The sequence below is a fragment of the Sesamum indicum genome, linkage group LG5 (genome assembly GCF_026168435.1).
Source record: "Sesamum indicum cultivar Baizhima isolate 11 linkage group LG5, ASM2616843v1, whole genome shotgun sequence".
Taxonomy (NCBI): Eukaryota; Viridiplantae; Streptophyta; class Magnoliopsida; order Lamiales; family Pedaliaceae; genus Sesamum; species Sesamum indicum.
This window is the reverse complement of record NC_142661.1, coordinates 8,426,434-8,442,545: the sequence shown is the minus strand read 5'-3', so window position 1 is coordinate 8,442,545 and position 16,112 is coordinate 8,426,434. Positions and strand designations below refer to the sequence as shown.

Sequence of the window (16,112 nt, the reverse complement as noted above, 5' to 3'; positions counted from 1 at the left end):
CCATAGTAAATATAATTTTTCTGTATCTATTTCTTGATCCTTTTTAAAACATGCCAAATACAAAAAATATGGTTTCGGGTTGTAAGGGAGCATATTGTAACTCAAATCTAGTATTTGATTAACTCATTTGTCAGTCTCCAAACCTCTCCCATGTTGAAGGTACGAATCAAGATTTCTACACACATTTTTCTATTCTATTGATGCCTTTTCATGACGAAGAGTTTCCCCAATAACTGAAATGGGTAATGGTAAATAACCACATTTTTTTACTATTTTCCTTCCATATTCTTCCAATAACTTTATTTCAGTTGTAGGTAGCTCTGCATACATAATGAATTAATGTTAGTTATTTACGTTTGTTAATTCAATATATTAAATTTGTGCAATTAAAACAAATCAAAATAAGAGAATTTCGCCCCATACTTAAAACAAATAAAAAGAGAATTGTTGTTATGTTTGTATTTTCATGAAATTGTCACTAATTATTCATAATAACAATTTTTTTGTCACTAATAATTTTTAAAGATAGTTTTTTCACACATATTGTCGTCATGAAAACTATAAAAAAATATTAGACATATTAAAATAATCTTTTTCGCCTAATATATACTATTAATGATATTTTTAGCATCATTACTCTTATTTCTTTTTGTCACTAACTAGAGAAGAAGATTCAAAATCAATAAAACAAAAACAAAAATATTTACAAACTAACCTTGTGAATAACTATTTGGGAGTGCTATCTTTTGAAGGAGCTCCCATCCTTCATCTTCACTCATGCATATAATTTACTACAACCTACACAATCTAAGAATATTTTTGAATAATTGCATCAAAATAATTAACTTAATGATACGAAAACAGACAAAGCTCAAGCGAGAAAATTGAAAAATAGAATCAACAACCCTAGTGCAACAATAGATTCATTAAGGACATTTCTAAACAACATCTTAATAAATAGCAACTATTATACGGAATATAAAAATTGTATTAATTCTTAAAGAAATAGTTATTACTAATTATATTTTTCAAAATAATCCAAAGTTTATAATATGTTTATAATTTTTATAACTATCTTTTACAAAATTAATAAAAAATAAGATAGATGTTGACCATCCACATAGACACGGGTGTATCTATAAAAGTAGGATACGTTCCCTATTACAAAAGGAAATCGAAAATAAAACATAAATTAAATCACTTAATTTTGATTGGTTCAAAATTCCATGTAAAGTTCATAAAGTGAATACATCAAATTGATAAGAAATATGTGTGCAGTATATTTGAGAAGACAATGAAAATAGTTAATAATGAATAAGAAAATTGATATTGAAACTCCAACGATTAGTAGTGGGTAGATGATAAATAATTATATATATATAAAAAAAAACTCAATAAACTCATGAAGCCAGGCAAGAGGATTTCTCCTCCAACAAAATCAAACTAGCAAATGAATAATGGAACCATATGTTTACATGACAACTTAATGAGTTCTATTGTTAATTAACTTTTGAATTTTCATTGAATATTGATCCGCCTCGATCACGTTTGACCTTGATCAATGATCTCGACCTCCCACATCACCGATTTGGATCTGTTATTTGGAAACAAAATACAAAGCTAGTCGGGATTGTCCCGACAACGATACTCCGATGCCTAAGTCAGATGCTGAGATCGAAGGTAAAATTCGGCGATCTAAAATATAAGTGCGGAGAAACAGGGTACCTTCTCTCAGTGAGAACATGGAGTATTTATAGACAATGGAGGATGGGAGCCACTTGCGGGATAGGTGTCAGCTCCATGCTCGCCCCTGCAGTGACTAAGCTGCTTCTTTAGTGGACACCTGTCCGATGAGTATTGCGGGTCGGATCTGGGTTCCCTGGGCCCGATTTGAGACGTCATCAAGCCACAATGCGTCACATGCGATCTCATGACCTCACCCTGCGACCTTGTTTATGTTCTTTATCCCCCTCGACCTGCAATCTTCTATGCGACCAACCGACAACACCACATTCTAATCTCCCTCTCCTTGTGGCATCCTCATCATAATTCCCCCACTTCTTTCAAATGTAATTTATTACATTGGGGAGAAGCATATCTCTTCCAATTTGGGTCGAAAGAAGTCCTCGCAGGGTCGCGTGTTTGATGCAATTTGATAATCAAGGGTTGAAGCCTTGAATATGTACCGTCATCCAAGATCAGTAACCGAAAGGTCTTGCTACGATAAGTCCAATCGTCGCATCAATGAAACGCCATGCGTCAACAATCCATTGGTCGGCTCGATCCTTGAAGCGCCATGTGCCGTACATCCGCTCATCCTGGAAGGGTGCGTCTTTCCATACAGTGGTCTATATATACCCCCCTTTTTCAAAATCCGCCTACTCCACCACTCCGCCCTCGAGATCGTTGCCAGATTCCCAGCGACCTGTCTCCTCGATCTTTAACAAGGTACCATGTCTTCCATTAATTCGAGCTTTTTCTTTTCTATTTCTGCAACTTCTCCCTTGCATGAGGAACATCCAGAGGGACCTTCAGTGGTCAGGTCTAGGTCTAGATCTAGGTCTAGGTCGAGGTCTAGATCGAATCTCTCCAATAACTCATCTGATGATGAGACCCCTAGGCACGTTAGATTTCAACAAGCATTAGATAACAGCCTTTGGATTGGTATTGTGAGTAAAGTGAAACAATCCATTTCCCAAATAAAGGAAAAGTACTTCATCCCGCATGATTTCGAGGTCTTGATCCCCCGTTCTTTTGATCGCATGCATACACCTCCTAGAGGTTTCTGTACTTTATCGATTGGCCATTTTGAGGCCGGTCTGCGAATGCCTTTAGCTCCCCCTGTAGCTCGCATACTTAGGGGATTAAGGTTAAATCCCATGCAGTTGTCCCCCAATTCCATTAGCCACATCATACTTTTTGTCATAATAATGCGAGCTTTCGATCTCGACTTTTGGTCGCTCTATTCTTTTACTACTTCCACTAGGTCTGCCAATAGAGGTTTTTTCTACCTCACCTTCCGTAGACAATGTAGATATTTAGAGCCTCTTAAGTCCAACACTGGTCCTTGGAAGGATCGCTTCAACTTCGTGCGACCTCCACCTGGTCAAAAATGGCCATTCACTCTCAAATGGTCTGTAGAGAAACTCGAACCGGTTACTGAAGGAGAGGGTCTAGATCAGGATTTGATTAATAGTCTCGCTTCTAACCCATTTTTTTCAAAAAAGTTACTGATTGAAGAGATTTTCTGTCTCGCGCGCCTATCTCGTGCTTCTGTGCCCATCACCGGGTCGTTAGGTGATTCACTATCCTCTCTACTAGTTTTCTTTTTTCTTCCTCCGCTAACTTTTTGAGGTTGCAAATTTGCAGAGACCAAAGTTATGTTGGGCCATCTAACTCAGCATGCTCAAGCTCGCCAGGAGTGAGCTGCTCATGAACAAGCTCAACAGTCCACTTCTAAACATGATCGGGCTCCACGTTGCACCACTCCTCAGCTACCCGACCCAGATACTTCGGCCACTCCAACAGCTGAGATGCAAAGGCCGGACACCCCAATTGACATCGGCAGCGAGGAGGTCCATCTTCACAACCTTTCTCCTCACCCAGTTCGAGGTGCTTCCCCCAACAGCGAGATGGTTGGCTCGCAGGTCGAGGCCGAAGCTGCTGGTCCTAGCCGCCCTCGGAAGCGTAAGCACAGATCGCCTTCTATGTCCAAGCATGGGAGGTCGCACTTTCACAGGCTATCCGAAGAGGAAGCTGCTGCTGCTCGAGCTGCTGAGGATGAAAATTTGAAATGTTTAAAGGAGGTTGAAGAGTGGGAGTTGTCTGCCCTGGCCAATCATCGCACGGAGTCTCAAAAGTCGGCCGAACTGACTGGAGCTCAACTTGCACCCAACTGGAGGGTTTCTGACAACAGCACTATCCTGGGTCGTTCATGCGATCGTTGTCACTCAAATGCACCATCCTTCACAAGCGTCGCCGGGAGGCTCAAGAAAAATATCGCGAGCTCCGAAATGACATCCGAGCGAAAGAGAAGGAATGGGGAGAGGAATGTCAGCACCTTGACGTGGTGAAGACAGGTCTCGAGGCGGAGGTCGCTCGATTGAGGGAGATCGTGGAATCCCATGGTGCTGAGGTCGCTAGGGCGCGTGAAGAGGGCCAAAGGTCTAGTCCGAGAGGAGTTCTTAAACTCTCCTGAGTTCGCTGCTCGATCTCGCGACCTTCGATTGGAAGGAGCACGGGATTTCTTGAAGACTCCGATCTTCGATACTACAGTCGAGATCAAGGAGAGTGTGTACATGGTGCAGGGCTTCAAAAAGTGCAAGGCTCAAGTCAAAAAATTGGAGGCATTTGTTGAAGGGTTCGATCAGAACAGGCTCAACCCCTTTGTAGATGAAAACTTCCAGCCATACCCTGTAGAGCCATCTCCTCAGATTGAAGGCACTGACTTCGCGAGCTTAATGGATGATGTGGAAGCCATGGATGAATGAGCTTGACCTCTTGACCTTATGACCAGCATTCCTGCAAATACTTGAAATTTTTTTTATAGACCTAGGGTTAGAGAAACAATTATATTTTGATTGCTCATGCTTATTGGTCATGTATTTTGTAATGACTTTTTGGAACTTTTGCCATGTTTATTGACTTCAACAATTCAATGCATGATACTTTTCTAATTATTCAATGAATGTGTAAACGGTGCTCTCGAATATTTGGATTTGACACCAATGAAACGTTCTTCAAATCATGAAGATCTAATGCTCAGATGATCATCTGATGTTTTTTACTTCTGCAACTTTTTCCTACTTCCGCAGGTCGTGTTTTTTATAGATCGAATGATCATTTACAGGTCCTACGATCTTTTCCAGATCGAATGATCTTTCTCAGATCTTGTGATCTTTTGCAGATTCTACGATCTTTTTCAGATCGAATGATCTTTCTCAAATCTTGTGATCTTTTGCAGATTCTACGATCTTTTTTCAGATTGAATGATCTTTTCCAGATCTTGTGATCTTTTTCAGATTCCAGAATTAAACATAAACTAAATGCTTAACAAAATAAGTTGCGGAAAAAGAACATGATATTTATATATGCAAGCGATCTTTTTCAGATACAATGTACATGACCTTTCATCGGCCTCGAACTAGACCTTTCTCAGGTACAAAAATGATCTCTATTCACATGGATACATGACCTTTTTCAGGTTCAAAATTACGCATAAAATTTCTTCAAGTTTTGGATATTCCACGGTCTGGGTAGATCTCGACCCTCCATATCCTAGAGGCGATACGTGCCTCTTCGTTTGATTTCTGTAACTTTATAGGGTCCTTCCCAGCCTGAGTCCAGCTTTCCCACGTGCTTCGACACCTCCGCCTTCTTCAAAACAAGATCTCCAACTTGGAATTGTCTGGGCCTCAATCTTTTGTTGTAACTCCTCATCATCAAGCTTTTATGATGCAGCATTTTTGCGTACGCGACCTCCCTTTTTTTTTCCTCGTTTAGTTCCAAGTCCAGCAAGCGCTCCTCGTGATTGGTCATTGGATTGTACATAGTCACCCGATGTGATTCCTCGCCTATCTCTGCAGGAATAAGAGCTTCAGTACCAAATACAAGGCAAAAAGGAGTTTCACCTGTTGATGATCTAGGAGTAGTCCGGTATGCCCACAAAACCCCAGGTAATTCGACCAACCATGATCTTTTGGAATCTAGTCTTGTCTTCAAATGCTGAAGGATGGTCCTGTTAGCGACCTCGACCTGTCCATTCGACTGCGGGTGTCCACCACGGTAAAGTTCTGCTGAATTTTTAGCTCTTTACACCAACTCGTAATCTTCTTCCCTTGAAATTGGGTGCCATTATCAGAAATTAAAATTCTAGGGACCTCGAATCGGCATATGATGTTCTTTCATATGAACTCGATCATGTTCCCCTCCGTCACCTTAGCCACAGCCTCTGCTTCTACCCATTTGGAGAAATACTCCACAACTGCTACCACAATGAGTTTTTTCTGAGATCGCGCAGTGGGGAAAGGCCCTAAGATGTCTATCCCCCATTGGTCAAAGGGACAAGCAATCTTAACTGGTTCCATATAGGTCGCAGGTGCGTGAATCTGTACTGCAAATTTTTGACAGGCCTCGCACTTCTTGACTAACTCTTTCGTGTCTTCCACTAGGGTTGGCCAAAAATATCCTTGTCTGATAACTTTTTGTGCTAGCGACGTTCCCCTAGAGTGATTTCCACAACTCCCTTCATGAATTTCTCTTATAACGTATTCAGCTTTCTCCGGATCAAGACATTTCAATAAAGGCCTTTCTATGGTTCTTTTGTATAATTGTTCATCAACCAACGTAAAACGAGCTGCTCTTGCCTTCAATCTTCGCGCACCAATGGGGTCAGCAGGTAAACTTCCTTCTTTCAAATATTAGACGATCTCATCCTTCCATGATGGCTTTTCATTTACTGCATTAACGTCAATACTCTCAGTTATCGCGGATGTCTCTTTGATCATCACAGTAATCTTGCGATTTCTAATTACCGACAGAGTAGCCCCAAACTTCGATAATGAATTGGCTCTGTCATTTTCATGTCGTGGAATTTGGTGCACCTAGCACTTGTTAAATTTGGACATTATGGATTTCGCTTTGGTGTGGTATAATATCATGCTCTCTTCTTTGGTCTTGTAAGTGCCCTCTATCTGTAAAGCAACAAGCTACGAATCTGTGAACACTTCTAAATCTTTCGCTCCCGCTTCTAGCGACAGCTCCAAACTCATGATAAGAGCTTCATATTCAGCTTCATTATTAGTGACTAGAAAAGAGAGTCGTGTTGCGACCTCGATCTCCACATTTTCGTAACCCTGTATCAATATCCCAATTCCTCCATTTCCCGCATTAGAGGATCCGTCCACATGCAACATCCATTTATCCAGCTCGGGCTCGGTCTCAGGCTCGCCGATGAGCTCGACCATGAAATCAGCCAATACTTGTCCTTTCAATGCCGTCCGAGCTTGGTATTCAATATCAAATTCCCCCAGTACACCTTCCCACTTCACAAGCCTACCCGAGGCCTCTAGTCGCGCCAATACATTACGGAGCAGATGATTGGTTAGGACGACTATGCGATGATCTTGGAAGTAAGGTCGCAGTTTACGGGCCGTTACAATAAGCGCAAGTGCCAGCTTCTCAATCTGTGCATACCTTTTCTCCGCCCCTTGCAACATCTTGCTCACATAGTATATCGGACTCTGCACCCCATCTTCTTCTCTGACCAAGGCTGAACTAACCGCATTGTCTGAAACAGCCAGATACACATATAACACCTCATTTCCTTTCGGATTCGTGAGCAGCGGTGGTGAGGGCAAGAATGTTTTTAGGTCTTGAAATGCTCGCTCACACTCGTCAGTCCACTCAAAATTTTTGGTTTTCCTCAACACTTTAAAGAAATGCAGATTTCTATCTGAGGATTTTGATATAAAATGATTAAGGGATGCGAGCTTACCGGTAGGTTTCTGGACTTCTGTAATGGTGGTTGGCGACTTTAGCTTCAGTATTGCCTCTATCTTCTCAGGGTTCATCTCAATACCTCGCTCGCTGACTAGGTACCCCAGGAATTTTTCCCCTGTCACTCCAAAGGTGCGTTTCATCGAATTCAGCTTCATTCTGAATTTCCTGAGCATCGCAAAAGTTTGTTCAAGATAAACTATATGATCTTGCGACCTCGAGCTCTTTACCAGCATATCGTCAACATAAACCTCCATAGTTCTTCCAATCTGATCTCCAAACATTTTATTCACTAGCCGCTGGTATGTGGCCCCCGCATTCTTCAGCCCAAAGGGCATCATCTTATAGCAATATATTCCCCTTTCAGTCACAAATGAAGTCTTACTCTGATCCTCTTCTGCCATGAAAATTTGATGGTAGCCCTGATAAGCGTCCATCATGGAGAATAGCTCATATCCTGCTATGGAGTCCACCAATGCATTAATTCGAGGAAGTGGGTGCGGATCCTTTGGCACGCCTTGTTTAAGTCCGTGAAATCGATACAAACTCTCCACTTCCCTCCTGGTTTAGGAACTACAACAACGTTGGATAACCAATCTGTATATTGGACTTCGGTAATGTACCCAGCGTTCAACAGCCTTTCCACTTCTTCTTTGATCACCTGGTTTTTCTCTATGCTGAAATTTCTCTATTTTTGTTGCACAGGTCGCATGGTAGGGTCTACATTGAGCCGATGAACAATCAACTCTGGCGCCACACCCACAAAATCAGACAAGCTCCATGCGAAGACATCAGCGTTCTTTCTTAGCAACAATACCATCATGGTTTCCAACTGCTCGCCCAATTGTGACCCGATACGGGTGGTTTTGGATGAGTCACCTGGTATTACTTCCACTATTTTTTGACCTTCAATCGGCTGTATTCTTTGAATCTGTTCGTCAGGTACCCACCGCTTTCTTCAAAAACCTCTAATATCTTTCTCTTGTTAGCATTTTCGCCCTTTTTTAGGGACAGATTATAACAATTCCTTGCCTCTTCCTAATCACACCTTACTTCTCCCACTCCTGCATTGGTCGGGAATTTCATATTCAGATGATAAGTGGAAACTACTGCTCGAAAGGAGTTAAGTGCCAGCCTTCCTAGGATTATATTTTATGCAAATGGGGTATCCACTATTAGGAATTTGACCATCAAGGTTTTCCTTCGCGGTTCATCTCCCATCGAAACAGGCAAATCAAGGGTACCTAAGGATGCGATCTCGCTACCCCCGAACCCGACCAAAGGAGTCCGCACCGTTTCCAATCTAGCGTTCTCCAGTCCCATTTTCTCCAATACATCTTTGAAAATGATATCCGCCGAGCTTCCGTTGTCTATCAGAACCTTATGCACTACGAAGTTAGCAATGTCTAACTTGACCACCATCGGGTCATTCTGCGATCCTACTCTGTCTGCCCTATCTTTGTTCCCAAATGTTATTTCTTCTTCCGGCTCAATGTTTGCCATCAGCTGACTTCTCTGGTCACTCCTGCTTTGTCGCTTTCTGGATTTTCTAGAATCACCCCCTTCTGGTCCTCCTGCAATCGTTTAAATTACACCTTTCGCAGGCGCATTATTTTCAGGATTAACTTCTTTCAGCACACCTTTTCCTTTATCTTGCCTCCTATCGGGGCTCCTAGATCGACTCCTTCTGATGACATTGTCGTCTGCCCGACATTTCAGCACCAGTTCCTTAAAATAGCCCTATCTAATTAACCTCTCTATCTCATCTTTTAGCTGATAACATTCTTCTGTATCATGTTCTCGCTCTCGATGAAATTTGCAATACTTGCTAGAAAATTTCTTAGCTGCTGTGAACCTCGTATGATGAGGCCACTTCAGTATATCAGACTTTTCTACAGTCAATAGCGCCTTGGTTCGGGTTGTATTCAAAGGTGTATATCTGTGATATTTCGGTCGGTAGGGAGGATCTCGACCTCGATCTACCTGCTTTCCATCTTTCCCATGATCCTGCTCGCGGGTCCTTACATTACCCATCCACTCTCCATCCTTCATCGCATTCATTTCCTCCTCGTTAATATATTTTTGCGCCAAGCGCACCAATTGTTCGACATTGGTCGGCGGGTCTCTTGCCAGAGCAGAGGCAAAAGGTCCTTTTTTCAACCCGTGAATAAGGATGCTCACCATCATGTCAATTCTTAAATTTTGGACCTCTAGAGTCTCGTTATTAAATCTCCCCATGAAATTTTTTATGGTCTCATTTTCTTTCTGCCTGATGGTGAATAGATAGGTCGCTGACCTCTTTTGTTTTCTTTTGCTCGTAAAATGAAAAACGAATTTTTGTACCAACTGTTCGTGTGATTCAATACTACCCGCCGGCAAACTTGTAAACCACTCTTGCGCCTTCCCCGTCAAGGTTGTCACAAACAGTTTTGCTTTAATAGATTCCGTTTGTCCGTAAAGATTCATCACTAAATCAAAAGCAGACACATGCTCTTGCGGGTTCTTCAAACCGTCATATTTCTGTAAATCTGGCATTTTAAAAGTTGCATTTACAACTTCACTCAGAATCCTATTGCAGAACGGTGAGTGCTTGTTCTGATTGAATAATTCTCCCCTCCGCTTCAATTCATCAATCTGTTTCCCCAGCAGATGGATCTGTCTACCTACAGTATCAACATCCGCTCTCGAGATCGCGGGTTCCCGTCTCTGCCATCCAATTTGTGAACTTGACCCCACTTCAGAAGGGGCGACCGCACGCCTCCTTTCGGGAGCTCTTCTACTCATTCCTTCAGAAACCCGCTCGGTTTCTCTTTCACGTACCCTTCGCCTGGCCGTTTCATTCTCAGTAGGTTGTGTTCTTCTTTCGTATGCCAAGATGGCATTCCTACTAGCCTCCTCCATCATTCGTTGTAATTCGCCTTGTGTATGTTGGACTATCCTTTCATTCCCCGCCCTCGGGGTCTCCTCAATTGCCCGCCTACCACCTTCCAATCTTTTCATGTTTTAGGGTTTATGTTTTATTTCCAAAATCGTTCCCACAGAGGCGCCAAACTGATCCGCCTGGATCACGTTTTGACCTTGATCAATGAGCTCGACCTCCCACGTTATCTGGAAGCAAAACACAAAGCTAGTCGGGATCGTCCCGACGATGATACTCCGATGCCTAGGCCAGATGCTGAGATCGAAGGTAAATTCGGTGATCTAAAATATAAGTGTGGAGAAACAGTGTACCTTCTCTCAGTGGGGACTTGGAGTATTTATAGACAATGGAGGATGGGACCCACTTGCGGGACAGGTGTCAGCTCCACGCTCGCCCCTGCAGTGACTAAGCTGCTTCTTCAATGGACACCTGTCGATGAGTATTGCGGGTCGGATCTGGGTTCCCTGGGCCCGATTTGAGACATCATCAAGCCACAATGCGTCACATGCGATCGCATGACCTCACCCTGCGACCTTGTTTATGTTCTTTATCCCCCTTGACCTGCGATCTTCTATGCGACCAACCAGCAACACCACATTCTAATCTCCCTCTCCTTGTGGCATCCTCATCAAATATATTTACAGTAATTATTAAAATTTCAAATTCATTAAACTTAATGAATAAAATATTTTCATTAATAAAGTGCTTATTAAATTTTAAAATAATATGTATTCATTTATGAAGTATTTTATATTTTTGCTAAATTAAACTTCTAAATTTTGTCAAGATTATAAGTATCATGTGCAACGCACGTGATTCCTACTAGTAGCGACAAACGGTGAGATCTATAAATCAAAAGAAAAACCAAAGACACAAATGTAACAAATTCAAAAGCCATGTATGATTCAAACAGAGATAACAAGAATCAATTGACAATCAATGGAGGCCAAAGCACATGAACACAATATTAAAGGATTATGAGGAATGTAACTACTACTGTCTCACCATTGTTAGTCGTAATAATAAATGTCAATAAAAGGTATGTGTTTGATTTTGTGATAATCTTCTCCTTCACCATCCACCCCTCCTACCCTCTTCACGAACTCCTCTGGCATAATTATAATCAGTGTTTTTAGAGTATTAATGAATTCTAATCCATCAGGAATCATCTTCAATTTACTACATTTTGCAATAACTAGATGAGAGAGATTGGGCATTAATCCTTTCTCCACTCTCCAGTCTACTAAATTCCGCAAATCATTCAAGGAAAGCTCTCTGAGTTGAGGAAATCCAGTTGCCTCACAAACCATCTCTCTGCCCACATATGGATTGCGCCTTAAGCCAAGAACTCTTAACATGGGAAGCTTCTCTAGTATTTTCATTGGGTCTTCCTCAATCCTTGTATCCACAAGCTGCAATTCTATCACATTTTGATATAGTTGAACTTCATAAGTTGGTAATTTGCTCACTCGACAATATGCAATACTCAAGTAATGTAGTGAGTGACACATCACCAACCCTTTGAGAAGAGTTGAGCCATCTTCCGAATCCATATTAACACCCATGTAAATATTAAGGTTTACATCGCGAAATTGTTCTTGATGATTTAAGATGTGATCAACAATCATTGGCAAACATTCTTCATAAAAAATTCTTCCTTCCAATACTCGGAGCTTCGGCAATTTAAGAAGATGAGTGATGTCATCAACCAAACTATTGAACCCAGTTATCATCTCCAACTCATTCAACCCTTCCAATTTCAATTTTTCACCTCCAACACTCTCATGAAGAAATCCCAAAAATAGATGCCTCAAGTGCCTCATTTTGTATATGTAATTAGGTAATCTAATTGTATTTTTCACATTCAATGTCTGCAAACAAGGTAGCTTGCATATAGATGGTGGCAATTCTTCCACACCACTATTTTCGAGACTCAATAGCTTCAACAGCTTCAATTTTTCGATTCCTTTGGGCAATTTCAGATTCTCAAATGTATAACCTTCCAATACTAAGACTTTGAGAGATTTGAAAATCGCAAACGTAATGTAATTATACAAAAATGTATCTCGCCAGTCCGTTTTGAGGAATAGAAAAGATCTTATGTTCTTATTTCCCCCAATCCTGTAACTAAGATCGTTATCCACTCCCTCAATATGGATAGCCAATCTATTTGTTTTACAAATTGAAGACTCTTCTCCTCCCATCTTTTTATCTATAACCTCCAGAAATCCTTCTTTTTTTCCTTTTGACAAACACAAATCTCGTATCATATCATGAAGCCGGCATGACTTAAATCTATTATATAGCGGCAACTTGTCTGTTTCCACTTCAACCATACACGTATTTGCTAGCTCGAATAAATACCGTTCTGCCACATCTCTCAAACTTTCTCCTCTTCCCTTATCTTCGGAACAAATCATACCTTCAGCCATCCATAGTAAATATAGTTTTTCTATATCTATTTCTTCATCTTCTTTAAAACAAGCCAAATACAAAAAAACATGGTTTCAGATTGTAAGGGAGCACATTGTAACTCAAATATAGTACTTGATTTACTCCTTTGTCATTCTCCAAACCTCTCCCATGTAGAAGGTACGAATCAAGATTTCTACACATATTTTTCCATTCTATTGATGCCTTTTCATGATGAAGAGTTCCTCTAATAACTGAAATGGGTAATGGTAAATAACACATTTTTTTACTATTTCCCTTGCATATTCTTCCAACAACTTTATTTCAGTTGTAGGTATCTCTGAATACATAATCAATGAATGTCAGTTAATTCAAAATATTATAAAATTTGAATTTCTTATAAATATGTATAGTAATTAAAACAAATCAAAACAAGAGAATTTCGTCCTATACTTTCAACAAATAAAAAATAGAAATAAAATCTGAAAGCATAACTTTATATTGCTGAATCCATTTCTTTGTATGGCTTTCTAAATGTTTGATTCCTTTTACGTTTTAAACAAATTTTGTATCAAGAAATAAATTTTAAATTGCTATACAACAGCATTTTATACATATAGATCAACTTGAAATTTACATAAGAAAATTCAAACAATCTTGTCATCATGAAAACTATAAAAAAATTAGACTTAACAAAATAATCTTTTTCGCTAAATATATACTATTAATGATATCTTTAGTATCATTACACTTTTTTATTTTGTCACTAACTAGAGAAAGAAGATTCAAAATCAATAAAATAAAACAAGGAATTTTACAAACTAACCTTGTGAATAGTTGTTCGGGAATGCTATCTTTTGAAGGAGCTCCCATCCTTCATCTTCATCCAAACACTTGAGATTGTGGACGTATCCTCTGGAAGCAATGTTTTGATTTCTGATTGTGAGCAAAACTTTGCTATCTGCCTCTGCAATGGGAAAGGTACGCCTTAAGCAATTCCAGTGATCAACTTCCCAAATGTCATCCAAAACTAGGAGACATTTTCTGTCTCTTTGTACTTGGTACAACTTTCTGACCAATGTATCTTCATCTTGCTCTTCACTTTCATTCGGAAGAAGTTGCTTTAATAGTCGTTGGAAAGTAGTTTTGGGTTGAAATTGCTGACTTACACAAACCCAAGCACGATATTTGAAGCACCGCTCCACGGCCTCCCCATTGTAAATTTTAGTAGCAAGAGTGGTCTTTCTCAATCCTCCCATGCTACATATGGAAATCACTCCATTTGATTTGTCATCAGTTGTCAGAACTGATTCTAACTGTTTAATATCCTCCTTCATTCCTACAAAATATTTTTCAGCCTCATGGCCATACGTTCTTCTTGACCTATCGGTATCATCTACCAATCTTGATGAGTTGTCTCCTACACTCATAGACTCCGACTGTTTGGTGAGGTCGGACATACGAGACTTGATATCTTTAATGTCTTCTTCGATTTGCTGCATTCTTGACCACTCACTCAATATACAAGTGAATCTTTTGAGAACCATTTTAAGGCCTTTTCCTTTTCTTTTGGACACCACTTCAATGACATATCTTTCTAGCACATTCTCAGCTTGAATGGACAAATCGCGAAGTTCAGCGATCCAATTCTGGACTGTCTGTGAATTATACCGATCTTGCCTCCTATCAGCATCCTTCAAGAAACAGTGCATGATGTTGAGCTGCCTACGGACTTCCTCAACCTCACCGCCCACACTCGATAGAAATTTTGCTTCCTCAATCAATATGTCCCGAAGTGTTTCAAGTGCAATTGTTGCAACAGAATCAACCATTTTACTTTATATTTGGGTAATTTTCTGGAGAAATGTGTTGGATCAGTAGCGGCTAATTGCAAAGTGGATTGATGTTATTGATCTTTTTAATTCACCAACTGCCTTCATTTTATATATGCGCATACCAATTTCTATCCCTACTTGACACAGATTCTACGCATGCTACAAATTCTTTTCTCCTCTTATCTTTTCTTGTAAATTGGAAGTTTTAGATTCTTTCTCCCATATTTCACACTTTCTTGACTCTCACTTTTAATTTAAGTTAAAGCAAAAGAATCGGCTACTCATAACACAAGTTCAAGAAATCCCTTTCAGATTTAATTTAAATTCTACTCATAGGTACAAATTCTTTTCACCTCTTTCACACAATTTTATTGATGGGTATTGACTCAATCCAAATTTAACTTATATTTTTTAATGGGTTTGGATTTGGATCTAGGTTTAGTAATATTTATTGGATTTGAGTATGAGGCTGAGTAGGGTCTCACCCTATCCATTGACACCCCTATCATATCAATGTATCCATATCAAATTAGTGATTGGTTAACTATAATACTAATTTTAATTAATTATATATATTTGATATTAATTATTGATGATTGCATAATATAATTATAATCAATTTATTAAAAAAAATTATGTTCGGGTTTTAAAAATGATCAGTACCACGATCTGCATTGATCCTTCAATCTATATTATATAAGTAACTCAAATGCTTTCTCCCCCCCCCCCCCCGCCCCCCCAAGAATAAGATGTGGATGCCAAAATGCACTTAAGTGTGAAGCACATGGACTACAATCAGCTTAAGGGAAAAGTATCAGATATTTCAATTGCTATGTATTTTTTATTCATTTAAAAGAATGTTAAATAAATCTATGAATTCACATCCATCTTAAACATAAAAATTAGAAATATTAATAACATACGACGTACATGGCTCACCCAATTTGAGCTACATCCAACAAATAGAACGTTTACGACATCGAAAAATGATGATGAGGAATGTGCAAAATGACTTTCAGAAGTAATACAACTCTAGTCTAAAAAATATAAGTCTTGGACTATTACATGATACTGAAATAGAGCATGATAACTTAAAGTACCTTATTAATAAGAAAATTTAAACTATATGATAATTTACATATAAAATCTGCGATACATGAATAGTTGTGATTGTTTGAAATCCAACATTCTTGTGCTATGCTACACATATTTAGAAGAGTACATAGCGTCCTTTGTGAGTACATCACAGGCAAAAGTCCATTCGATGGTTTGCTTGGCTTCTCTCCAGTGAAAATCTCTATGCTTTCCATAACTCAACTTTGTCAAATCAAATAACTCTTTTACGGTATGTTTTTGAACTGTGGATCCTGATCCGGCTTTATGTAACTCATGAATCTGCATCGTCGACTTTGTCTTAGTGGGAGAAACTTGTGTGATTGTGAATGTGG

General features: G+C 39.6%; 1 protein-coding gene and 1 pseudogene across 1 annotated transcript; both read right to left on the bottom strand.

The window, feature by feature from the left end:
• Positions 1–5,277: 5,277 nt before the first annotated feature.
• On the bottom strand, positions 5,278–6,086 carry LOC110011435 (uncharacterized). Its single transcript, XM_088880353.1, has 2 exons — positions 5,937–6,086; positions 5,278–5,766 (listed from the first exon to the last, which is right to left on the bottom strand). Exons 1-2 carry the CDS (start codon positions 6,084–6,086, stop codon positions 5,278–5,280), a joined length of 639 nt encoding a protein of 212 aa, XP_088736479.1.
• Positions 6,087–11,427: 5,341 nt separating this feature from the next.
• Positions 11,428–14,661, bottom strand: LOC148788102 (putative disease resistance protein At1g58390; annotated as a pseudogene).
• Positions 14,662–16,112: the final 1,451 nt, after the last annotated feature.